An 11,999-nucleotide genomic window follows, 5' to 3' on the forward strand; every position below is an offset into this window, starting at 1 on the left:
CCTTCCTGGTTGTTGCGCACTCTACCCCCTACCGTCGGTCCGGGAGGGCGGAGACTATACTGTAGGAGTCGCTGTTTACAACGACCAGGACCCACCCTCGCCGGGTTTCCCACCCGCTAACACTGCCAATTGTGTCAGTATGGAAGCGCCACAGCTGGATTCGATCCCACTGTCTCTGTGGTGGTAGACAGACGCTTGGTCCGCTGCGCTACCCGGCCGCCCAATGGGGACATATTTTAACCATTTTCAACAAGTCAATAGTTGGTCTTTGAGGTCTCCTAAACATGTCTTTGATGTTTTTTGCTGAAAGAAACCACTCAGATTATGCATTCTAGCAGTGGCGATTCTAGGATTTTTTAAACAAGGGGGCACAGGGGGGGCATGAGCTAGTATGGGGGGGCAAAAAATAATAATAATAAAAAAATAAACGGAAGTAAGATTTTTTTTTATAGCTACGTATGACCGGTAAGTATAAAGGAAGTTGGGTTTATCTAGACAGGTAGCCTAAGTGTAGCAGGTAAGGTATAAAGGTAAGTATATTAGGTTACATTATTTTACCAATAGCAGATCAGACAACTCTTCAGCCATTGGGGTTCATAGAAAATATTTTATTGGCACCACTGCTGTACAAGTCTCTTTTTTTCACATGAAATACACAACAACACAATAATAATAATAATACATATGACATCACAGGACAGAAACGTATTGCAACAATGACAAGACAATAGAGATAAAATAGAATAAATAAAATTAAAACAGAAATAAAAATGTTATTATATTGATAGACATTACCAAAAGAGATTCCTAATTACAACAATAATTGTTCACCCAAGGGCTGTCTACTATTAACAAACCTAAAACATGTTAGCCATTATAGGTCATTCACCAGGTCAGAGTGAAATAGTAAATTATAGGCACAACTCCCAATATCAGTAACGGGTCTATTGTTCTAAGAATAACATTCGTCTAAGAGCCCAATAGCCAGCAAGGCCACTGGACTGGAGACCAGAAGCAGAGCAGCCATTGTAGTGTTGTACAAGTATTTTAAAGTGTTTTATCACTCAATAAATTCAATTAATAATAAACTAAATTAATTGTATCACTCTATCAAGTTGCCCCATGGCATGAAATTATTCATTCATATTCATTCAAGTATTTGCATGTGAGTGAAAGGTACATGCATCGTTTCAAATATTGTATTGCCACCAGTGCTGTGCTTATTTACATTATTTCGGAGTGGGTGGGTGGGTGGGAGGGGGGGTTTAGACATTTACGGGGACCAGGTGCTCTTTGTCTTTCTTTGAGAGCGGTTTTGAAGGTGGGATTAAATTTCTTTTACGCCTGTGGGTAGGGCGTTCCACATTGATGTGGCATAATTGCTAAACGTGTTTAGTCCCTTGTTTGAGCCGAATCTGGGTTGAACATGAAAGCAGTGATGTAAGTTTGTCTTCTTGAAGTTGTTCTGACTGAATCTGCAGTGCACCCGGCTTCTCAGTCTGTCGTCGTTGCACTTCCAAATTGCAATCAGCGCTGGAGTTGTCAAGGGTTGCTTCTTGAAGCAGTCAAAATACGCTTTTTGGCTACACCTACAATCAGGGCCGCCTCAGGGGGTGTGCGAGCAGTGCGGTCGCACAGGTCCTCGCGGGAAGGGGGGCCTCGCAAAATAATTTTTTTTTTTTTTTTTTTTTTTATTATTATTATTTATTATTTTTTTTTTTGCGAGGCCCCCCTTCCCGCGAGGCCCTTTTTCATCACATACGTAAAATCTAGTTTTGCTTATATGCTTATATATTTCACATTAGACACGTTTGTAGAATGTGTCTGACTTGTTCCTGGGTCTGCACCTGGGTCACTATTGGAGCTCTGGTGCTCTGCAGCAGGCATTGGTTTCAATGAAGGGAGTGGTTACTTACATCATAGTACGCCGCCGGAAACTTAAACGAAGAAGAAGAAGAAGAAGAGTCAGCTGCGTTTGAATATTTCGCGCGTGCAGCTTTTGACTATTATGCTTAGTTATGCCAGCCAAGGTCGGTCATTATCAGTCGGTCAGTCACCAAGGAACGTTGACGAAAGGCGGGACAAATGGCCGGAGCCTTGTCATGATGCAGTCGGGATACCATGGCCCATGATGATGTCGGCTAGTAGCTAGCTTAGCTAAAGGCTATCTAGCGTTAGCTAACCTGCAGCCAAGGATGAAGAGGATGGTCGTTTGGCAGATGAACTTCGTCAACTCCACGCGGTTGTCTCCATCCTCTTGGACGTTTGGTGAGTTTTTAACCTATTCTATTAACTCTATTCTATTCCCGCCGTGGACATCGCTCTCTCTCTCTCTCTCTCTCTCTCTCTCTCACTCTCTGGAGCTAAACTGGCCGACTAGCTAATAGTACTACTAGTAGCTAACGGTGTGTGCCTGGTGTCAGCACCTGGCTGTATGTAGCCGCATAGCTTGCTTCTGCGTTAGCTAATGGTTAGCGATAGCCTGGTTGAGCTAACTGTTAGCCAGTTAGCTGTTTAGCTTCGACGTTAACTGCCGGCTGCGCTCGGCTGGGAACGTTCGTTTGATGCTATCAGTTAGCCTTGAGTTAGCTGTTAGCTTGTGCTACGACCATTGACATTAGCCGTGAGAATAGCAGGGGGTTCTGGCACTCTGACTACGACATCATCTTTGACAGAAGATGTAGTCGGGCCTGCACCATGACAAGGCTCTGGCAGCAGCTTATTTTTGTCCCGACAGCGAGAGGCCTTTCGTCAACGTGGAGACCTGTGTTACGGCCTTTCGCCCTGCATTCCTTGGTGCAGGTAAGATTAATGAAAATGTCATGACATTACCCCACTCTTCCTTCCTTCCCCTCCCGAATGTTTTGTTAATAACGATGTTTTTTTCCAGGCAAAACATATGCTACTTCACAACATTTGGAGATACGACATGTGCTGTGTGTGAATGTCTTGGTCGTTTGTGTAGCTTGGGTAGCGTTGGGCCGTTGGCCAAAGCTGTGTGTGGCCTGGTGTCACAGTACCTGGCTAGCCTATTTAGCTGATGTCGGCCATTGGCTCCTTGCTGCTTTGGTTTCTCTGGTATAGACCCTCTTCTCTTTGGATTTAAGTGTTGATCTTTGTCCTTTTGGATCTCTCATACATGCTCTCTCTCTAACACACACACACATGCTCTCTCTCTCTCTCTCTCTCTCTCTCTCATACATGCTCTCTCTCTAACACACATGCTCTCTCTCTCTCTCTCTCTCTTTCTAACACACACAGTCTGCCTATGGCGGCCTTTCTCGATGGCTAGGCTGTGCTCGCTGAGTCTGTATAGTCAAGGATCTTCAGTCACAGTGCTCAGGTATTCTGCCACTGTGTACTCTCTGTTTAGGGCCAAATAGCATTTCAATTTCTTTCCAATGTGTCTCTCTCTCTCTCTCTCTCTCTCTCTTGGATTTAAGTGTTGATCTTTGTCCTTTTGGATCTCTCATACATGCTCTCTCTAACACACACACACATGACAAACACACATGTTCTCTCTCTCTCTCTCTCTTTCTAACACACACAGTCTGCCTATGGCGGCCTTTCTCGATGGCTAGGCTGTGCTCGCTGAGTCTGTACATAGTCAAGGATCTTCAGTCACAGTGCTCAGGTATTCTGCCACTGTGTACTCTCTGTTTAGGGCCAAATAGCATTTCAATTTCTTTCCAGTGTCTCTCTCTCTCTCTCTCTCTGTACACTGTATATTGACTGTAGAACGGGAGCTCTCTCTCGCTCTCTCTTTTGCTATATGTTGACTGTATCATGCCCCGCCTCGGGCAGCGCTATTATTTAAGAATATGTTGACTGTATGAAAAAAATATATATATATATATATATATAATTTTTTTTATTTTTATTTTTTTTTAACCTTTTGGGGGGGGGGGCCTCGCGTTAAATCTCGCACAGGGCCTCGCATTTCTCCCAGGCGGCCCTGCCTACAATGGTTGTCAATCATTTCGACATCAGCTGTGACCGGTTCAGAAGAACCCACATTGAACTTGAGAGGTGCACCAATGCAAGAGACTCCGGTCTCGAATTCCGGTGTCAGCATTGCCTGCGGCTTGGGCCAGTCGTCATACTATCTCAATTGACAAAGGTAGCGGGTGGAAGTCGATGGGTGGGGATTGGACGTTGTGGACAGCGACTCCTACAGGTCGGTTGGGTGACGCCTGCACAGCAGAGACAGGAAGTATCGGGCACAGCTTGAGCCTCCCACGCGTTACTCCTCGCCACTGAGAGTCCACGCTGGCAGGTGAGAGTCTGGCTGGCATGTTAATTATGTTTAGGGCAAGAAATAATACACTGCCAGAAAAACTACTAAATCTTTTTCATTTAGAAAGTGAGTTTAGTAGGAGAAAATACAATTTTAAACATCAGTTTGCACGTACCACACTTAAACAGCTATGTGTCCTTCAGTTATTGGTGTAAAGTTGTGGAATTCTCTCCATAGCGAGCTTAAAGGGCTCCGCACACGGCGGGCGATTTTAGCCAAGCGACCGACTTTTTTTGCGAGCCGACCGACAGAATTGTATCACCTCCTTTGTTATGAATGAGACAACGCACACGGCAGGAGATTTTGAAGCGACGATCGCGCAGCTATTTTTGTCGCCTGGCTAAAAATCGCCTCGATCCTATTTTTTGAGGCGACACAGAAAGGACAATGAGGAAATAACATGACTTCTACTGGTGTATCAGTTGTACACCGGTGCCTAGTAAACGTATTGTAGCGATCAGTCATGCAGTAATGTCAGGATGAATGAATGAATGAATGAAAACTTTATTTAACAGATTGCAGAATGGGTACAATACAGTACGGCTCAATACATACAATTGTTAAGGGGATGCAGACCTGAGAAAGACGTTTGTCTTGTTTCCATCAGGGTCCCCCATTTTCAATTCATATAGACATTTATGACATACATAACATACATGACATTTATGGCATAGGGACATATAGGTATTTAGTACTGATACATTTGTGACATAGGCGGTATTCAAATATACAGTACTGTTACCCCTAGATCCTGACAGAGTATATACATATGATGGGGAGGGGACTGTACATTAGGAGGGGGTGGGTGGGTGGGAGGGGAATATACATACGGCGGGGAGGGAGTATATACATGCGGTGGGGAGGAGACTGTCTATTAGGAGGTGGTGGGGGTTTTGGGCATTTACGGTGGCCAGTTTCGAATTGCAGCCTCCCGTAGGTGCTCTTTAAGGGCGGTTTTGAATGTGGGCAGGGATTCACATTCCTTTACAGCTTTGGGTAGGGCGTTCCACATTGTTGTGGCATAATTGCGAAGAATGAGGAGAGGTTGTATTCGCATATGGTGGTTTAATTCCAGCTCAATAATAGGTTTTACAGGTTAATACTTCCCTCATAATGCACAACACAGCTACCTGCTAATACGCTCGCTTCACAACAACCTAACATCCGTCCTCATATCTCCCTCTGGGGGGAAACAAGTAACCACACCCCCCAGCTACACAGAGCGACACATTATTATACCTGTGAACGGTCGGGTCTGGTGTGGGGGGCCAGGCGATTGTCGTTGAGCGACAGACAATCGCATCGCCAGGCGACGTCGGTCGCCCGCCGTGTGCAGACCACTTAAGGGATGTAATAGTGTTTATCAATTCAAAAATTATATAAAACAAATATATTTAGTCAGTATGAAAATCAAATGTGATCTGAATAGTGAGATTTTTTTTTTCTTCTCTTTCTTTTATTATTATTATTATTATTATTATTATTATTATTATTATTATTATTATTATTATTATTATTATTATTATTATTATTATTATTATTATTATTATTATTATTATTATTATTATTATTATTATTATTATTATTATTATTATTATTATTATTATTATTATTATTATTATTATTATTATTATTATTATTATTATTAAATTTGTTCTTGTTTAACTGTGGATTGTGTGTTTCTTGTATAATGGTATAAATTATTATTTGTGTAAATTAGGTTGTACGCCGACCATTAAGTAAATACTTGTTTAGTTTAGGAATAAGGGGCAGGTAAGATTTATTCTTCTTCCTGCTCCTTTTGTCCATGGTAAGATTTATTCTTCTTCCTGCTCCTTTTGTCCTATGATTGTGTAATGAAGAAACTCTGATTGTATGATTCCATGTGGCAAATAAAAACTCTGAACTGAACTGAACTGAACTGAAAAGATGCGACAGGCTGCCTCCTCGTGTACCGGGGGGGGGGACACATTATGCAAGGATTCTATCCTCACTACAACCGACCAGTGGGGGGCATAGTCTAGCAACGTTCAAGACAGGGGAGGGGAGAATTGGATACACGAAATTGGGATGGGAGAAAAATAAGGAGAAAAAGTGGATAAAAAAAAAGAGAGGTTATGTATCCTTTATTCCTTCCACGCCGGCAAATTATAGTCCCCTGTGTAACTACTGTAACCAGAGTGCTACGGACTGGTTTAAATTTGCATCAGCTTGCGCCAATATTGGCAGGGGCACAATGGGGGCACATACATTTAGTCATTTAGGGAAGGGGCACAATGGGGGCACATACATTTAGTCATTTAGGGCAGGGGCACAATGGGGGCACATACATTTCAAAAGTCAAAGTCAAAGATTTTATTTGCCATGTATGGACGAATCCACATTAATACAGGTACAGAGCAAACACTAATCCAATACAGGAGCAGAGTAGAAACAGTAGAGGAAAAATACTAAAAACACAGACAGTATAAAAGGACAAATGCTAAAATGTATATCAACATCCCCTAAAAGTGCATATCATAGTTAAGTGCATAATGCATAGAGGCACAAATTACAGTAAAAGTGCATATAATCAAAGTGCATGATGCACAGACACACAAAAACAGCAGTTCCACAAACCTGACTAATAACACTAATAAACACACCGAAACAAAATAGGATAAAATACAAAACTAGCCTTTAGTCATTTAGCTGACGCTTTTATCCAAAGCGACAAGTCATCAGGAAGGGCACAACTCTATCAGCTGAGTAACAATGTTCATCAAAGTGTTGAGTGCTACAGTGTAGGTTAGTATATTAGGACAAGTGCATGATGACAGTAAGGTTAGTTAGGGTTATATTTTCTCTATAAAAAAAAAAGAAAAAAAATATTCTGGGGTGGCACCTCAGGGGCACCTGAGATTTCAGGGGGGGCCTGTGCCCCTGGTGCCCCAGTGGTAAAATCGCCACTGCATTCTAGCAACCTCTATACCTATCTGTTTCTCTCCTGTTCTTAATGGGCTGTTTCTGTGCCTGTTATGAGCGGGGCAGCTTGTGCAGATTCTAGCAGTGAGGCACAAGCCTCTAACCTTGAATGCAATTTATATCAAACTTTCAGACTATACGTTACAGATCAAATATGACTCAAGATACAGCAATAGCATAGCAATCTTACCTTTAAAAATATTTAGGTTCAACTTTAGGTCGAGATTTATTTTCACATGCATTTTCATCAAGATGTCAAGATATCTTCACATGCACGCGCTATGAGGTCTTACTAATTACAGTGATTGTGGCTACACTTCTGAATTGCTCATTTCAAGAGTGAGGACAATGCACACTATCTAACATTTTCTCAGTGTTGAGACAACCCCTCATTCTGTAAAAAAAAAACACAGGAAAAGGCCATTTCCACAATTGGTCTCCTTTAGTGATACATTTTAAATCAGAATACACCATCATGCTCATACGGAAATCACTGACGGACTGCAGCTAAAATATAACCCAGTTTTTTTTTTCTTTCTAAGGGGCGTTATAATGAAAAATGGGTTTCACCAAGTCTTTGTATGGATCAGGCTCTGGAGCTGAAATTACCATTTTGTAATTTTCTTCAGATGAATCTGCCTAAACAAGATGTTCAGGATTATTGCACTTGGTGATGTCACAAGGGGGACACAAGCAATCAATTAGTTTGGATTCATCAATTAGCTGTGCTTTTTGGAGCAAGGAACACTGCTTACCAAATGTACTGCTTAGTTTGTAATTAATAAACAATTATTTTACTCTTGGGTGTGGGGTAGCCAGACAGGGAAGGAAATAATGAATACACCCACCACCAACCCACAAGTTCAATACAAGGGAAGAAATTATTAATACAAATGTTTAATTAGATTTTTACCTATTTAATTTGATTTAGACCTATTCAAGGAAGTCGTCTATTTGAGAGATTTTACAGATTTCACAGAAAGATTTTCAGGTTGGTGACCTACTCGTGCTACTGTGTGTGAGTGTGCGTGTGTGTGTGTGTGTGTGTGTGTGTGTGTGTGTGTGTGTGTGTGTGTGTGTGTGTGTGTGTGTGTGTGTGTGTGTGTGTGTGTGTGTGTGTGTGTGTGTGTGTGTGTGTGTGTGTGTGTGTGTGTGTGTGTGTGTGTGTGTGTGTGTGTGTGTGTGTGTGTGTGTGTCTCTCTCTCTCTCTCTCTTTCTCTCCTCTGCTCTGACACACTGAGACATCGCCATCCAGGTGGGTGTTTTGCAGCTCTTCCATTGACAGACAGCATAATAATGCCCTACAGAAGAGCCCCACTGTGTCTCACAGCTGCCATACACCATGCACCTCACACACACAGCCCATGAATGCCAATCAGGTGCACCTCGGTACAGGCCCTCCTTTCACCTGGCTCTCCCTCTACTTCTTGGGTGCTTTTGTGTCTTGTGTTTTTGTGTACTACGCGTGTTTGGACCATGCATTGTTCTACTGTATTTCAACTAGGGATGCACCGATCCGACTTTTTCCGTCCCGATACCGATACCTGGGCTTTTTTTTGGTATCGGCCGATACCGAGTACCGATCCGATACCCATTGTTCAATTAATAAACTGTCTCACTGTGTGGAAGAGACTGGGATCATTCTTTTGTGCAAGGCAACATCAGGCTTGACTTAAAACATTACTTTCCTAACTTAGTGAAACGAAATTTAACAGATTAACACATAGATATAAATGTACTGAATTGTTATCTATTTTTTGTATTATTATATTATATTATAATAAGTCCTAAGTCCTTCATGCCTAAGGGTGTGTTCACATCTGAAAGTCTCCGTGGATAGTCCGGACTTTCTGGTCGACCAAATGTGAAAATGATACATTGTTTGCTTTTGGTCTGCGTTCACACTACCCTGTTTGGTGCGGATCTAATTTGTAAACAAAGGACATGCTGTCGCATCTATTGGACTATATAGCACTCACAAACGTAATCAGTTGCCGGCAGCGTAATGAGAGAGATACTATTATGAGCACGGCGCTAGTCGACGAGAGAGAGAGAGAGAGAGAGAGAGAGAGAGAGAGAGAGAGAGAGAGAGAGAGAGAGAGAGAGAGAGAGAGAGAGAGAGAGACCCCTTCCCTTCCCTTCCCTTCCTGCGTAAGCTGTCAACTACTAGACAGCTGCATAGAAGCAGCTCGAGATGCGTTGTTGTTACAGAGCTGGTCCACGCTGCTATTATGAAATGACCCAAAAAGTATGTAAGCTTTTTTTTTCTTTATCTGAGAGAATGTCCGCGAATGTCCTCCTCATGCAGGAGAAAGTTGGGGGGTGCGCGCGGCGCGAGTCTATAGAGAGAGAGGAAGAGAGAGACTGCGTCTAGAGAGGAGAGAGAGAGAGGGAGGAAGGAAGAGAGAGACTGTCCGCGTGCGGCGCCAGTCTAGAGAGGAGTACGCTACTTTGCTTCCTGGATTAGGTACTATAGTTCGATTGAAACGAACCGAGTCCCAACTTTTCAAGAGGACCATGGTTCGGTTGTTTGGTCCTCATTATAGTTCGGTTTGCGTTCACACCTGTACAAACCAAACGGACTATCGATCTAAAGGGACCATGGTCCACTTAAAGGGACCATGGTCCACTTAAAGTGGACCAAACAGAGTAGGTGTGAACGCGCCCTAAGTCCTTCATTCCATCAGACTATACAATGCATCACTGTGCCTCACTGCATCACTGAGCACAGAGTGGCAGTTACCATCTTCCTGGACTTAGTTTGAAAACTGTGCAATATTACACCTACTGTAGACCTCACTATATTTTTACTGTATTTATTTACTGTATATTTTATTCCATTTTTATTCTATTTTACTCTACTCTTATCTTAGGCAACTTGATTTGATTGTTTTATTATTCTTATTCGTGACCTGTTCTGTCTAAATGTTTAAATATTTAAATGTTGAGCGATTTGCAGTGTCAAATTTCCCACAGGATAATAAAAGTATTTCTATTATATTATATTCTATTATTATATATATATATAAAAGTATTATAAAAAAAATCTAATTTTTAGTTTTTAGTTTTTTTTTTATACCCGATCCAGCTATTTTAGTCATATCGGGGCCGATATCTGATATAAATATCGGATCGGTGCATCCCTAGTTTGGACTAGGGCTGTCCCGACTAAGGATTTGGATAGTCGACTATGATTGGCTAAAATTTGCCGTTAGTCGACTATTAGTAAAATAGGGGTCAGCATGCATTTTTCTACTGTATTTCAACTGTGTGGTTCTCTCTGCAGGCTTGGCTAAGCCCATGGGGCTGGTGGAGGGACCTGGGGGACTGGGTCAGGGCGGAGCGGCGGCCACTCTGGGGGAGGACAGTCTCGACGCGGAGGGGAAGTATGAAGAGTACGGCTACAACGCCCAGCTCAGTGACCGCATCTCCCTGGACAGGAGCATCCCGGACTACAGGCCCAAAAAGTAGGTTCACGCACCACCTCTGGTACCCCCTGCTCTCTCTCTCTCTCCCTCTTTACAGAAATGACAGCATATATTTTACTCCCTCTTCACAAATCACAGTGTATAATTCACTCTCTTTACAGAAATCACAGTGTATAATTCACTCTCTTTTACAGCAATCACAGTGTATAATTCATTCTCTTCACATAAATCACAGTGTATAATTCACTCTCTTCACATAAATCACAGTGTATAATTCACTCTCTTTACAGAAATCACAGTGTATAATTCATTCTCTTCACATAAATCACAGTGTATAATTCACTCTCTTTACAGAAATCACAGTGTATAATTCACTCTCTTTTACAGAAATCACAGTGTATAATTCACTCTCTTCACAGAATCACAGTGTATAATTCACTCTCTTTACAGCAATCACAGTGTATAATTCACTCTCTTCACATAAATCACAGTGTATAATTCACTCTCTTCACATAAATCACAGTGTAAAATTCACTCTCTTCACATAAATCACAGTGTATAATTCACTCTCTTCACAGAATCACAGTGCATAATTCACTCTCTTTACAGCAATCACAGTGTATAATTCACTCTCTTTACAGAAATCACAGTGTATAATTCACTCTCTTCACATAAATCACAGTGTATAATTCACTCTCTTCACATAAATCACAGTGTATAATTCACTCTCTTCACATAAATCACAATGTATAATTCACTCTCTTCACAGAATCACAGTGTATAATTCACTCTCTTTACAGAAATCACAGTATATAATTCACTCTCTTCACATAAATCACAGTGTATAATTCACTCTCTTCACATAAATCACAGTGTATAATTCACTCTCTTCACATAAATCACAGTGTATAATTCACTCTCTTTACAGAAATCACAGTGTATAATTCACTCTCTTTTACAGCAATCACAGTGTATAATTCACTCTCTTTACAGAATCACAGTGTATAATTCACTCTCTTCACATAAATCACAGTGTATAATTCACTCTCTTTTACAGCAATCACAGTGTATAATTCACTCTCTTTACAGAAATCACAGTATATAATTCACTCTCTTCACATAAATCACAGTGTATAATTCACTCTCTTCACATAAATCACAGTGTATAATTCACTCTCTTCACATAAATCACAGTGTATAATTCACTCTCTTTACAGAAATCACAGTGTATAATTCACTCTCTTTTACAGAAATCACAGTGTATAATTCACTCTCTTCACAGAAATCACAGTGTATAATTCACTCTCTTC

The 11,999-nt window shown here is 41.5% G+C and overlaps 1 protein-coding gene across 1 annotated transcript in view; it reads left to right on the forward strand.

Moving 5' to 3' along the window:
* galnt9 (polypeptide N-acetylgalactosaminyltransferase 9) overlaps positions 1-11,999 on the forward strand; it is a gene marked incomplete at its 5' end in the record, with an annotated part of 262,491 nt that overhangs the window by 35,052 nt on the left and 215,440 nt on the right. The window contains 1 exon segment of the mRNA XM_084307545.1: positions 10,548-10,728. Within this exon segment, the coding sequence (XP_084163671.1) occupies positions 10,548-10,728 (181 nt within the window).

Source organism: Notolepis coatsorum (assembly GCF_963971535.1).
Source record: "Notolepis coatsorum genome assembly, chromosome: 2".
NCBI lineage: Eukaryota > Metazoa > Chordata > Actinopteri > Aulopiformes > Paralepididae > Notolepis > Notolepis coatsorum.